This window comes from Cucumis melo, chromosome 3 (genome assembly GCF_025177605.1).
Source record: "Cucumis melo cultivar AY chromosome 3, USDA_Cmelo_AY_1.0, whole genome shotgun sequence".
Classification (NCBI taxonomy): Eukaryota; Viridiplantae; Streptophyta; class Magnoliopsida; order Cucurbitales; family Cucurbitaceae; genus Cucumis; species Cucumis melo.
In genome coordinates this window covers 5,543,580-5,559,587 of record NC_066859.1, presented here as the reverse complement: position 1 = coordinate 5,559,587, position 16,008 = coordinate 5,543,580, and the positions used below count along the sequence as shown (strand labels likewise).

The following is a 16,008-nucleotide window of genomic DNA, read 5'->3' as shown; positions in this document are numbered from 1 at the left end:
AAGTATCATAATTCCTCTAATGAACAATTTTGTCTATAATCTAACCTATAAAATAAGTTTCTTCGGGGTGGTGAGCGAGTAGGATCCCTTGTTCAAGTCTCGGAATAAACACATATGAGAATTATCATCTACTTTCCTTATTTTGGAATGAAAGATTTCCATCTTCTGAAGTTATGTTCCTAGATCTCTATATTCAGTCAACAACTCGGGCCACTTTGTAACGCTCCCAAAATTAAGATAATTTTGGAGTAAATTACCTTAATTTTTTTAATTAGATTTAATGTATTGAGCGTTATTTTGAATTCATTTTATTAAAATTATTTTGATTTTGTGGAAATCGAAATTAATTAAATATTTGTTGGATGAATATTTAATTAATTAGAGGTTTTGACATGTGGTGTTTGTTGAGATTTTGATTAAATGGTAGGTTAAGAGGGTTAGGTAAAGTTTTGGATTTTTAGTGTTGTTGAAGTTGAATTAAATTAAATAATTATGGATGTTATTTAAATAAATTATAGAGAGAAAATTTGTTGGAGATTTGGTAATTATATGTATATGTGGAAATATATATATAATTATTATGAGAAAGGAAAGATAATTATATTTGTTGAAATATAAGAAAAGATAATTTGTATTTTGATGAAAAGATAATAGTTAATTATTGTGGAAGATAGTTAATTATTTTGGAGAAAGATAAATGTTGATCGTTGAGAGAAGTTGTTATGATTGGGTAAATAAGGAAAGAATTAAATTTATTTTAAAGAAAAATTGATAATCATATATTGAAATATAATTATTAGAAAAAAAGAAATGTAACATCTCAAATCTTTAAGGAATTTTTATTGATCATGTTAAATTATTTGGATGTTTTATTAAGGATTGGAGCCAAAATTTAATTGTTGGGTTAAGATAATTCATGTTGGAAGTTATGAGTGATTTATTTGAGAAGATTTGGTTGATTAAAAAGAATTGAGAATTTAAGTTAATTTGAGATCTTGGAGGAAAAAGTTGGTTTTGGTAGAATTTGATTTAATTATATACATACATACATACATACATATATATATATATATATATATAAATAAATATATATATATATATATATATATATATATATATATATATATATATATATATATTGGATATATATTTTAACTAATAATTTGAATTTTCGTGGAATATGATATTAATTATTCGGTTTTGTGTAAATAATTAATATGGAAAAGTGAAGTTAATTATATGACGAAATATAATTATATTTATTTGGAAAAGAAGATAATCCATGGGGAGAGAGATGGTTGATTTGATTGGACGAAAAAAACTGATATATTTATTTAGAAAAGAGAATGATGATTTAAATAAATATATACATGTTTATATTTTGGTGAGATAATAATAATAATAATAAATAAGTATGATTATTATTTTAATGGTTATGAATGCCTAAGATTTTATGCATTTAAAGAATTTATCGAAAAAAGATAATGGGAATAAAAATACATGTATATTTTGGTATATTATATATATATATATATATATATATCCTAAAAGGAAAAGAAAATAATAATAATAAATTTTATTGTTATTATTTGGGTTTATAAGTAGCATTGGCATGCTTAAGTTGAAAAGAAAAGAAAAAAGAAAAAGGTTCTTCATATTCTTTTCTAAGATAACTCTCTGCCGCTGCCGCCTCATCAATTTTAGTTATGATTGGTCCTTTTGTAAAACTTGAAGATTTGAAGTGACGAATTTTCCCATCAATGATAAGAGAATTTTTCAACCTCTATTTGAGTAACCTTGGTAAGCTAAGGAAATTAAACTAAAAATTTGTTAATTTAATTTTGGATCTAATTGAGGTTTCTTTAAAGATTCAATTGACTAATTTTAGAAGATTTAATCTTGGATTTTTTCCAATCAAGGTTGAATTGGTTTCAGCCTCAAGTTTTTGGAAGTTAATTAATTTGAGAGAATTTTTTAATGATAGCCAATTGCTAATTTTATTAATTAAGATACTATAATTTCCTTTATGATATGATCAATTAATTGGAGATTTTTTTTAATGTCAGCTAGGGAGTACTTTGTTTGGCTAAAATCTCCAGGTAAGAGGTTCTTCTACTAGACCTTCGAACTGAAGTTAAGAGCTTGCATGTAATTTTTCATAATACATTGATGTAGCTAAGATGAATAATGTGCTGATGTTGATGCCTGATAGTATATCGATGACGATGATGGATAGTATATTGATAATGATGACTGATTTATGTTGATGATGATGCATAGTATATTAATCACATGATTATGGACGTTAAGATTAATATTCATGCCATGTTTATGATATGTTACATGTTATGGATGTGCGTTCTGTTAACTTTGTCTATTAGAGTCGTACCCATATGGGTGTCTCTCGGGATCACCACCTTTTTATGACTGTGTGGTCCGACGGGATCACCAGTCTCATGAAATGTTATGTATATGAGTGGTCCGATGGGATCGCTTATAGCCCGATTGTCTTAAGTGTTCCTTCAGGTTCACTGAAGACCAGTTTGTTCTAGGTGTTCTTTCGAGTTCACTAAAAACCAGTTTTATCCTACGTGTTCCTTTGGGTTCATCGAAGACCAGATGTGTTCCTATGGGATCACTAGATTGCGTGTGTTCGGGAACGCACTAGTTTAGGGGTATTTCTTTACGGGACTCTAATGGGAAGTTAACAGACACCTAGCGGGACTAGTAGTGGGTCACTTATTGAGTATATGTTTATACTCACTCTTTCTATGTTTAATATTTTAGGCAAATGTAAAGGTAGAGAAAAGTTGACGAGCGATAGAGAAAGATACGTGACATGCCATATGGGGACTTGGTTTTGTTTCCGCGTCTATGTATCAGTGTTTCAGTATTCTATTTTTAATGAAAATTTAGTCTTCCTCTTTTCAAGAAAGTGTTTCTTGTTATTATTTCTTTTTAGTAATGACCTCAACTTAGTATAAATAGTTAGGTCGTTACAACTCTCACCCTTGATAATTGAAGCACGAGACCTCACAAACAATAGTTTATAATTCACTCAAGATTAAGACGAATCACAAATGAAAATCTTATGAAATATTAATTGTTTTAACATTAAAAATCTGGAGACACTATTTCTTCGGGGAAAAGTGCCATATTTTCACAGATCATAAGAGCCTGAAGTATATTTTCTATCAGAAAGAGCTAAATCTGAGACAAAGGCGATGGCTAGAACTGATTAAAGATTATGATTATACTATAGAGTATCATCAAGGTAAGACTAATGTAGTAGCGGATGCATTAAGTAGGAAGTCAAGACTTCCGAAGAGTACCTTGTGTGGTATTCGAGTAGCTTTGTTGAATGAGTTAAGAGGTTCCAAGGCAGTAGTAACTACAGAGGATTCAGGAAGTCTCTTAGCTCAATTTCAGGTTCGGTTTTCTCTAGTAGCTGAGATTGTAAGAAGATAGTCAGATGACAGTAATTTACAGAAGAAGCTTGGGAAATCCAAGAAAGGCTTAGAGGTGGAGTTTGAGCTGAAAACAGATGGAGCCATTGTTAAATAGGGAAGATTATGTGTTCCAAATATCAGTGAGCTTAAGAATGCTATTCTAGAAGAAGCTCACAGTTCAGCTTACGCTATGCATCCAGGTAGCACCAAGATGTACAAAACTTTAAAGAAGACTTATTGGTGGCCTGGAATGAAGCAAGAGATAGCTGAATATGTTGATAGATGTTTGATTTGTGAACATGTTAAACCAATAAGACAGAGGCCAGGAGGATTTCTTAATCCTTTGCCAGTGCCAGAGTGGAATGGGAGCATATTACTATGAATTTTCTGTTTGGATTACCACGTACATCCAGTGGACATGATGGTATATGGGTAATAGTAGACAGACTCACCAAGACGGCACGATTTATATCGATTAAAGCGACATCTACGTTAGACCAGCTAGCTAGATTATATGTCAATAAGATTGTGAGTCAGTATGGAGTACCAGTGTCCATAGTTTCAGATAGGGATCCGAGGTTTACTTCTAAATTTTGGCCTAGTTTACAGAAAGGAATAGAAACAGGGCTAAAGTTTAGTACATCATTTCATCCCTAAACAGATGGTCAGTCCGAGAGGACCATCCAAATTTTAGAGGACATGTTGAGAGCATGTGTCCTTCAACTTAAAGGAAGTTGGGATATCCACTTGCCACTTATGGAGTTTGCTTATAATAATAGCTATCAGTCTAGTATCGGTATGGCACCATATGAGGCCTTATATGGCAGGCCATGCAAAACTCCTGTGTGCTGGAAAGAAGTGCGAGAGAAGAAGCTAGTAGGTCCTGAGTTGGTTTAGATTACGACAAACAATATTAAGTTAATCAGAGAAAACCTGAGGATAGCCCAAGATTGGCAGAAAAGTTATGCAGATAAGCGACAAAGAAACTTAAAATTCCAAGTTGTAGATCAAGTTTTCTTGAAGTTATCTCCATGGCGAGGTGTTATATGTTTCAGAAGAAAAGGTAAGTTAAGTCCTAGATATATTGGGCCATATCAGATAACAGAACGAGTGGGACCAGTAGCGTATAGACTTGAATTGCTTATAGAACTTGCATGAATACATGATGTTTTTCATGTATCCATGTTAAGGAAATATATACCAGATCCATCACATGTGTTCCAAGAGCAACCAGTTGAATTGAAAGAAGATTTGAGTTATGCTGAAGAACCAGTTCAGATTCTCGACAGAAAGGAACAAGTTTTGAGAAACAAAACAATTCCACTCATAAAGATTTTGTGGAGACATCACGGAGTGGAGAAGGCAACTTGGGAACCAGAAGATCAGATGAAGAAGAGATACCCGATACTTTTCAGTTAGGGACATTCTAAATTTCGAGGACAAAATTTTCTAAGGGGAAGGTAAGTTGTAAACCCAATATTTTGTTGGTTTAATTTATTTAAATATGAAAAGAAAAAGAAAAGAAAAGAAAATGGAAATTAAGTGTGTGTGTGTGTGTGTGTGTGTGTGTGTCTATATATATATATATATATATATATATATATATATATATATTTAATGGTTTTATTAAGGAAAATAAAGAAAAAAAGAAAAGAAAGGATAAAAGGAAAAAAAAGAGAAGAAAATTTTCATTTTTCTTTTCTTCTTCTCTTCCCTCCACCGCTAAGCTTTTCCTTCAAAAGTTCTCATCCATCTTCCATTTTTTCCTTCTTCAAATTATAGAGAAAATTTAAGAGAGAGTTTGGAAGGAAGAAGAAGAGGAATTTTACTAGAGTTTTGAGGTTGAAGAAGAGAAGGAGAACTCAAGCAAAGTGTATCTATGGAAGAATCTTGGTTCATTCTGCACATCACTGGTTTTTAATTTGGTTTGAACTCTTCAAAAGGAATTAAGAGGTGAGGTTTACATTTACTGAAAGCTATTTCATTTTCAAGCAAATTTTAAGAATAATGTTTGAGCAAATTCGGATGTTCATTGGGTGATTTTTTATGAAGAAAACAGGGTAGCTGGTTTTCACGCGAATTCAAGAGGTTTCTGGTTTTTCTTGTATTTCCGAGAGTACCGGTAGAGTTAGGATCTCTATTTGGTATGGTTGAAAAGCTTATTCAATTTATTACAACTTTTTTGAAGCAATTGTGAGCTAAATATGATTGGAAGTAAGCTTAATTTCAGAAACAAGTCAGTGGATAACAGAAGACTCCATTTTTGAACTCTCTGTTTCGTGCCTTTTCTATAGCAATATGTTGGGAATTGTATTTTCTTTCCTTCAGGTAAATTATAGAAGACATGGAAGTAAAGATTTTGATATAAAGAACACTCATTTTTGTTGAAATAGGATTTTATTTCTTAAGCTTTGTTTTCGTGAGCGTCATCTTTAGTGTGACATGTGATGTATATCTTTAGAAAACTAGAATGTTTAGAGTTTTAATACTCGGTTGGGATGTTGGCAAGCCGAGAAGAATTAAACCGAGTTTACAGACCAAGGATCTAGCCCAAGACTGTGAGTGACAAAACCAATTTTGAAATATTTTCCATAACTGTTATTTATGATTGAATGCGATAAATGTTTATTTACGAAGCCATGAAAGGTACTTGAATTTCATGACTATTTTCAAGTATACATTTGGAGACTAGATTTCTTAATGAAATTTATGCTAGCATGTGGATATTAAATGTTTGGAAAGTATTTAAACCACAATGTTTTAAGCAAATAATGAATTAGTAAGAAGTTTTGTTTTAAGAACTACAGTTTTCTACGAAAGAGCTGAGTAAAGTTTGAGCTTTGTGTAAGATTTATAAGCAGACATGTTTTAATATTTTTAGATGATTTATGAAATTTTCATTAACTACATGACTGAGATCTTGAGCCTGAGGTTAGAGATTACCGTGTGCACACTAGTTAGATTCTGTTGTTGACGTTGATTGAACTCCGTGACAACGATGCTGTCGTGAGTGCTGGACGGGCCCCACTACGACAAAGACAATGGGAGTGCTGGGCGGGCCCCACTACATCGTAGAGCTTGTAAACGTTGTTGTACTGGGTGTACCCTACACAACATAGATTTGTCATGTTAGTTAAAATATTTCGATATACTTGATATGCCTTGCTAGATTTCAATGACATACATGCTGAGTATTTAAGAAAGCTATTTTTACTACTATACGTTTACATTTACGACTTGTGTAAACAGATTTATATGTGTAAAGTTTTCACATGCTCTTATCTTTAAATTTATAGTTTTAAACTGAGTCACTCATTGAGTTTTATAGCTTACCTTTCCAAAATGTTTTACACACTTTCCAGGTAAAGATCGAGTTCCTGGTGTCTGATAACTGCCTTAGTCTGCGGAAGCTCCGTTATCGATTGCCAGTACGTGTTTCGAGTTGGGCATAGAGTCTGTTGTGTTATGATGTATATCCACCCTTGTATGTTTTAGATACTCCACAGTTTGTATAAGCTTTAAGAGCTGCAGCTGTGTAGATTTTAGTTGGTTATGTTTTGGTTAACGTGTCTCTAGGTTTACTTGTGAAATTAGTTATTTTCGAGATACATTTTATGATTTATATAATTAGTCTAGGATTTGCTGCATTGTGTACATGTATAATAGTTTATATACTAGACTGGCAAGTTCATCACATTAAAGTTTTAAGCAGAGTCGACAGATACAGGTAAAGAAAATTGTTGTCGGTCGGCTTCACGCCATCTTTCGGTTTAAGCTAGCAGGTAGTCCGAGAGTGGGGTGTGAAACGGAGTGTCACAAAAATTAGGAAGATTAACTACTCAAAATTAAGTTTTCTAAAATTGGTTCTCAGTGTTTATCCTAAACTACATTTTTAACAAACTCATGTTTTCAAAAATCTATTTTGGATGGTTGTCAAACGTTTTTTTTATCACAACAACTTATTTTTAATTTAATCACTTATACAATCCAAACGTACCCTTATTTTAGGTTGAAATCCGTTTTTGGATTCTATGATTTGGAAAAATTTACCATATGGATTCTTTATAACAAATTTATCAAACAATCAGAATTAATTTTATATTTTACTTTTTTTTTTCTATAGATGACCTATCCAGGGGGTGCATTTATGTTTTTGACCCGCCCACAAAATTAAGATGTGTAACATTTTGGTTACATTAGAGGGCACTTATAGTGTTGACATACATTCGTGTTGGTATTTTTATTGTAAAAAAAATTAATGAAATTCTTTTTATTGTTATTTAAAAATTGATTATTTAAATTCAAAAAGATAAAAGATCTTCCACATTATTAGGAATCTTTTATTAATATCTTTTTGAGATATTTAACTTGAAGCTATAAATATGGGCTCGTGAAGTTTACTGATTGGCTAAGTAGAATTATTATTCTTCAACGGAAGAAAGACTCAAGCTGTGTGTGCAGAAGTTAGTTTTATTATCTTCTTGTTTATGGCGTCTCTGTGATGATCTATGGATGAAATCATTATTAATAAGTGATAAGTAATATGAAGGAAAAACTGTTTATAACGAACAGTTGTTGAGGTCAGGGGAGCAAGATTCTATCTTCAAGAAGATTCACTCATGAATTTAGAGGAGTCTGAATGTGTTTAAGTTTTATATGATTTTATAAACTTAAAGAAGTCATTAAATAAGAAGAAAGTTCGTTATTGTATTGTTAAATTATTAAGTCCATTTACTCTTAATAATATTACTTATCTAAGCTAAGAAAGCTCCCTAGACGTACGTGACATTCACCGAACTGGGTTATCAAAACTCTCTGTGTTATTAACATCTGCTGGATCGTTAGCTATTCTTTCAGTTACTTGCTTTAGAATTTGCTAAAGGATATTCTGATTATCTCATGCTTTTTCAATTGGTATCAGAGCAAGGTTCCAACTCGATGGAGATAATGAAGGAAGGACCTTCAACCAATCGTCCAGTACTTGATGGAAAAACATATTCATATTGGAAGTCTCGCATGACTTCATTCCTCAAATCACTTCATGGAAGGGCTTGGAGAGCTGTTGTTTTTGGATGGGAACCACCGCTACAAGAAATAATATATACGATAGTTAACGAAAAAGGCTATAATAGACTACTGCTAATCTTAGCGCAATAAGCATCTCCAAAAATCCAGTTCAATATAGTTGAACAAAGCACATAGATATCCGACATCATTTTATTTGAGAGCTCGTTGAAGCCAATATTATAAGATTAGAACATGTTCAAAGTGCCTTTCAGCTAGCAGACATATTCACCAAGCCTCTGGATGTTGCGACATTTGAAGGACTGAGGGTCAGTGTTGGAGTCTGTAAACGGCCCGAATGATAATTAGTAGGTTAGGGGCCCAATTATTTCCCTTAAGCACATATTGGGCCTCATATAGTACGTTCAGCCCATTTAAATTACCTGCTCCTCAAGCTTCAAATTAAAAAATACACCGAGTCCGTGCAGCAAAGTGATATATCTCTTAATATTCCTGGCTTTTCTCTAATTAGTTGGGATTCTCTCTGCAGATTCTCCAACACCCTGCCTATATTAATGCTCCTTACTCAGAATGGTTACCACTCGATTCAAGAAGTATTCATTCGGTATCTCCTCCTCCAAAAACCCTTCGGCTTCTTGCAGTTCAGAAGCAATGGATCTTGTAGCTTCGAAGTCGATAACTTCCTCGAAAGGGAAACGATACAAAGGAATTCTGACTAAGCATCCGTATAAGAAGGTATGCAAGTCCATTCTGTCGGGTGAGTACAGTGCGGTTCCCAGTCCTGAACATAGCTCCCATGCAGAGCGATCAGAAAATCCTTCGCCGCTAGTTACAATTAAGGAAGAAGTTCTTGGGTTCTCCTCACCTTAGAGTGCTCATCCTTCTGTATCTTTTTCAGTACCAAAGTCGTCCTCGAGACCTGAACCGAGGGTTTCTGTGGAAACTGTGGTATTAGACTCTGACTCATCAGAAAGTGACGACAATGTGATCCTATCTACTCCTCGTCACCGAACAAGAAGCGCACGTAGCAATCAAACTACCTCTCCTGCAAAACCTCAGGCAAGTGGTGGTGTGTCTCCTAAGGTAGCGTCACCTCGACCTAGTGAGCATACTAAGTACTTTGGTGCTCCATCATCCCAGGCCTCTGCTAAGACGGCTCCGCTCTGTGAAGCGGATGATGATGATGATGATTCTGATGATGAAGACTATGCTCCAGGAACGAAAGAAAAGACAGAGGCGGAAGCCACATCCACATCGACTGAAAACCAGAGTGCATCTCCTGAAAAGGACCCATCTGATCACCGATCAACTGAAGAACCGGGTGAGTCCTCAATCTCTAGGTCAACTGAAGGACCGAGTGAGTCTTCGACCCCTGTATCCACACCAGCGCATGTGGCATCCTCCTCTGGCTTTCGGCGCCCACCTACTAAAGACAGCGAGTTGTTTCCACCAAGGCTGGAAGGCAGAAGGTACCCCCCAATGTGCCGTCCGTACCAATTGATGGAGTATCTTTTCACTCTGAGGAAGGAGCACACAAATGGAAATATGTGGTTAAACGGCAAATTATGGATGAGGCTAATATTGTTGATCGATACAACTTTTACCCTGCCATACTAGAATTGATACGCAATGTCAGACTTATTCGTACTGTCTCTGAGGTTGGTCCATTTTATCCCCGACTCATGAGGGAGCTGATTGTGAACTTACCTTCAGACTTCAATGATCCAAGTGGCGACGAGTATTAAAAGGTACATATTCATGGTGTGTGCTTCAACGTGTCTTCTGAACTTTTAAACTCTTATCTGGATATCACTCTGCCTGCTGACTATGCGGTTTCGTATCCCACTTCTGAACGGCTGGCTGAGGAACTTACCGGTGGAACAGTCCCAGTATGGCCAGTCGATGGGCAGTTACCAGTTGCCTCCCTAATGGTTAAGTATTCAATTCTTCATCGAATTGGGATCTCTAATTGGATTCCGTCTAAGCATGCCTCCACTATTTCGACATCGCTGGGTCACTTTGTGTACCTTGTGGGCACTAAGGTAAAAGTGAACATTGGAGAATTCATCTTCAATCATCTTCTGCGCCATGTCGATACTTTTGCCATCCATATTCCAATCTGCTTCTCGTGAATTCTAAGTGGCTTTATTTTGGCTCAACAGTCAACCATTCTGACTCCTCTGGATACTGTTGGTTCAGCACCTCGGGTTATACCGCTCAGTATGCACCTGTTTCAAGGGGCTCACTTTCCTGATGTTGCTGCTGAGTTTGACAATGCTCCAGGCGGAACCAGTACTCCTGCTGCCTCGCAACCTGCGGTTGGCCATCCTGTGACTCTCTCTGTGTCACTTGCCAATCGGCTGCTGCAAGCTCTTATTGCTGAATCTCGTGCTCTGACCTGTCAAATAAGTGAGCTAACCGATCGTCGCACTGTATTGGATGCTATCATCCGTGACCTTCGACGTACAGCTTCTGGAACTACCCCTCCTCCATATGATTAAGATGCTCTGGCTTTGATTTTGCATTCAAGCATGGGGAGTTAAGATTTGTTTTTGACTTAGTTGGAGTTGGAGTTGGATTGGAGTTGGCTTCAGTTTTTTTGTGTGAACATCAGTCTCTGGTTTTTGCTATATCAGTAGTTTCAGCAGTCTTTGTCTTTTGCTACATCAGTAGATTCGGTGGTCTTTTTTCTTTGCATTCTGTTTCCTTAACGACCTCAGAATGGTTCAGTTGCTTTAGGTCAGGAGGTCTCAACTTTACTTGCTGTATCAGTGTACAACTGTTTTCTGTTATTCACTCCATTAATGAAATATGTGTTTTTCTTTAATTTGGGTATTATGTCCTTTGATTTCGACACTCGAAAAGTTAGTTAATCTGGGTGCTTGAGTGCAGAAATAAAAGTCAGTGGTACCAAGGGGGAGTCTGTTAAGCAAACTAGTCCCACATGATTATTTCTCCTAACAACCAGCTTAAGATTCTCCCCTTAAAAATAGGATTAGGTTGAACTAATAAAGTGGACCCAAGTGGTTAAGATTTTCTATAAATTAGTTACTTCCTAAGGAAGTATCATCAAGTACAAATAATGGAGTGTACTATGCTTCCGGTTGTGGTTTTTGATTGAACTCTGAAAACAAAATAACGTGGATAGAGAAGCTCTACAAAGTCAACGTTGAAAACACCCTCAACCAATGCCACCATTGAAGGGGAGCTTTATGTCGTTTATTATATAGTTATGATGATTATGATATTCCATAATTTAGTTATGTATTGAACAATTCGAAAAACAGCATAGAAGCTAAGGATCATAGTGCTGTTTCTCAAGTCATAACTATGCATTCAACTGTCGTTGTAGTTGTCATTAATACAAGTCTCTATTCCGGGCGAACTGCCCCCAGAAGTAGATACGTATTCATCGAACTGGGTTAACAAACCTCGTGTTTTGTATTGCCTGTTTATCTCCCTTGCACTCTACTCTTAACATAACTGAAACTACATCTGTTGCTTATCTCGACCACCGTTCATATTTCATGGGTGTTCAAAACATATGATAGGGAATCACTCTTATTTCTCTGGATTAAAAGAGTGTTTTTCTGGACATGTAACTTTTGGAGATGGTGCAAAAGGTAGAATTTTGGCAAAGGGAAATATGATAAAGCAAGATTTGCCAAGGCTAAATGATGTTAGATATGTTCAAGGGCTTACAACTAATCTAATAAGTGTTAGTCAACCCTGTAATCAGGGTTACACCGTTAATTTTAGTAAAGAAGAATGCATTATGTCATATCATAGCAACAATATTCTTATGAAAGGCATCCGACAGATTGATAATTGCTATCATTAAGTCTTAAATAACAAATTTTCATGTCATTTATCAAAAGAAGACCAGACACATTTGTGGCATAAAAAACTTGGACATGCAAGTCCAAGTGTGATCGGAAAAGCTATAAAAATGCAGCAATATTGGCACTTCCTGATCTTGACATTAACAACCTAAGATATTATGGTGATTGTCAGATTAGTGAACAAATTAGATCTTCGCACAAAAGTATAAAAGAATTCTACATAAATCGTGTTTTTATAACTTTTTCACATGGATTTAATAGGGCCCATGCAAATTGAAAGCCTTGGAGGAAAGAAATATGTCTTTGTATGTGTTAATGATTTCTCATGATTTACCTTGGTGAGATTCCCAAGAGGAAAATAAAAAACTACTAAAACATGTATCAACTTGTGCTTGAATCTCCAATGTGAACAAGGAAGAAATACCATTCGTATCTGGAGTGATCATAGGAAGGAGTTTGAGAATGAAGAATTAAGTAACTTTTGTGAAGTAGAAGGCATTCATCATGAATACTCGGTCCCAATAACACCTCAACAAATGGGGTGGTGGAGAGAAAAAATAGAACAATATAGGAAATGGCCAGAGTTATGTTGCATGCTAAAAATATCTCTTTTTAATTCTGGGCTGAAGCTATAAATATTACTTGTCACATTTACAATCAAATTACTACTCGTTTAGGAACTTCTGTAACTTTATATGAATTATGGAAAGACAGGAAACCTAATGTTAAATATTTCCATATATTTGAAAGCATCTGCTATATTCTTGTTGATAGAGAATATCACAAAAAATGGGATGCAAAATTTGATATAGGTTTCTTTATAGGATACTTTTAAAACAATCCTGCCTACAAAGTGTCCAATACAAGAATGAAGTTTGTCATGGAAACTATAAATGTGGTTGTAAATGACAATGAAAAACCATTGCTCAAACAAATGGACAACGAACAAGAATTATTTTTTCAACCATCAAGCAGCACTACTTCTTCAGTACAAACTAATGTGGTTGCTCCTTCAATTGATATTGGTGTTTTGAACGATGATAACAGCTCCAGTCCCACTCAAAAGGAATTAACTTCTTTGTTGTAGGAAATGCTCCTTCATTGCATGTTCAAAAGATCATTCCTCAAGCTCCATTATTGGTGATCCAAATGCATGTATCACTACTGGAAAGAAGGATAAGATAGATTATGCAAAATTAATTGCTAATATTTGTTACACATCTTCCATTGAGCCTACATATGTAAATGATGCTCTCAAAGACAAATTCTAGATTAATGCCATGCATGAAGAGCTATTACAGTTTCAAAAAAATAATATGTGGACATTAGTTTCTAAACCTGAAGAAGTAAATATCATAGGAACTAAATGGATATTAAAAAATAAAACAGATGAGAAAGGATTAGTAACAAAGAACAAAGTTAAGTTTGTTGCGCAAGGCTACTCTTAGGTTGAAGGGATAGATTTCGATGAAACCTTTGCATCTGTAGCTAGACTTGAAGCTATTTGCCTCTTACTTAGCATATCATGCATCCAAAAATACAAACTTTATCAGATGGATGTCAAAAGTGCCTTTCTAAATGGGTACTTGAGTGAAGAAGTATATGTTGCTCAGTCTAAGGGATTTATTGATCTTGTTTATCCTCAGTATTTGTATAAACTCAATAAAGCTTTATATGGGCTCAAGCAAGCTCTTAGAGCTTGGTATGAATGTCTCACAGTTTACCTTAGTCACAAAGGGTATTCAATAGGAGGTGCAGATAAGACTCTATTTATCAATAAATATGAAAAATGTATGATTGTTGCTCAGATATGTATTGATGATATCATATTTGGAAGATTTTCAGATGCATTAGTTAGTAATTTTTTGATATTATGAAATTTGAGATGAGTATGGTTAGGAGCTCTCTTCTTTTCTTAGGCTTTAGTTAAAGCAAGAAAAAGAGGAAATTTTTTTATATCTTAGGAGAAATATGCTAAGAATATTGTCAAAAAATTCGGGCTTGATAAATCACAGTAGAAGAGGACTCCTACAACCACACATGTTCAAGTTACCAAAGATTCTGAAGTTGAAACTGTTGATAATAAGCTTTACAAAAGCATGATTGGTAGTTTACTTTACGTAACGGCCAACAGACCTGACATTGCTTATGTTGTGGCAGTATGTGCTCGATTTCAATCTGATCCACGAGTTTCTCATTTTGGTGTTGTTAAGAGAATTATCAAATATGTTTATGGTAATAGTGAATTTGGAATTTTATATTCCTATGATACAAATTAAAATATATTTCGCTATTGTGATGCAGATTGGGCAGGTTGCTCTGTGGATAGGAAAAGTATCTTAGGATGATGTTTCTCTCTAGGAAACAATTTAATTTCCTAGTTTAACAAAAAGCAAAATCGTGTTTCTCTATCAACAGCAAAAGCTGAATATATTGCAGCTGGGAGTGGTTGTACTCAACTCATTTGGATGAAACAAATGCTTTATGAATATAGTATTTAACAGGATACGATGACTCTTTATTGTGATTACATGAGTGCAATAAATATTTCTAAAAATCCTGTTTAGTAAAGTAGAACCAAACATATTTATATAAGGCACCATTTTATCAGGGAGCTTATTGAAGGAAAAATTATTTCACTTGAGCACGTACGTTCTACTCTTTAGCTGACCGCTATTTTTACTAAACCACTTGATACAACTTCAATTGAACATTTACGAGCTGATTTAGGAGTTTGCAAAATTTAATATTTATTTTTATGGTATAAAAATAAATAAGTAAGTGGGGAGGTATTTATGGCCTATTATTAGAGGCTATGTCCGTTTATAAACCCATGTTTTGACCTATGTTATTTAAAAAAAAAACAATTAAGTAGGAAGTTGTTTTTATCGCTGAAGTTCCCCGGCTAGTCTCAAGAAACTCTCCTTTTTTAAAATCGAAGCTCTGGTTCTTGGTACTTTCTTGAAAAATGGTGAGCAATCATAGAGGCAAATATCAATCTCGTTCGGCTGAAATCATTTCTGAATGTATTAGCTCCAGACCGAATATGCATGGTGTTAGAATGAGAGGCCATCGATTTAAGAGCATCCCTTCATGGTGTTCGTATTGTCTGCCATATGAATGAAGTAAGTTGTTAAGGGATGTAGGTATCTTTTGTGTGAAGATTCCCATTTTCCAGCCTCGGTTCTTCTTCAGCTTATTGCTTCACCTGAACCCAGATATTTTCACTAAACATGATGCATCTGGTCCTCGACCAAAGACTCTATCACTAAGTTACAGATTGTTTCAGGGCAGCCATGTTCCTGACTTGGATCATGACATGAGGCCTTCCAAGAATCCTTGCTATTTTGATACTGAAGATGTTAACATTTTCTTTGAAGGGCTTATTGTTTCCCATGTCTTGGCCACAAGAATCATCAATACTCTTACGGTTGAATCTCAGGCTCTTTCAACATCTATTAATCTTTTATTTGAAAGGAGGCTGGAGGCGGATATTCTTGTTGGCCATTTGAAGACTCTCATTTCGTCGTCCAAATCGGTTAATCAATCTCCATAGTACATTTTGTTTTTATGTTCAAAAGGGGGAGTAGAATTGGGAAGTGAGGAAGATGATGATGAAATGAAGAAGTTGATTATGGATGATGGTGGTTGTAATTTGTTATTGTTCAATTATTTTTCTGAATTATTCATTT

The 16,008-nt window shown here is 34.8% G+C and overlaps 1 protein-coding gene across 1 annotated transcript; it reads left to right on the top strand.

The window, feature by feature from the left end:
* Positions 1 to 9,044: 9,044 nt before the first annotated feature.
* LOC103485731 (uncharacterized) lies at positions 9,045 to 10,975 on the top strand. Its single transcript, XM_051082837.1, has 5 exons — positions 9,045 to 9,231; positions 9,373 to 9,943; positions 10,111 to 10,132; positions 10,223 to 10,516; positions 10,637 to 10,975. The coding sequence occupies exons 1-5, from the start codon at positions 9,045 to 9,047 to the stop codon at positions 10,973 to 10,975; spliced, it is 1,413 nt and encodes a 470-aa protein (XP_050938794.1).
* Positions 10,976 to 16,008: the final 5,033 nt, after the last annotated feature.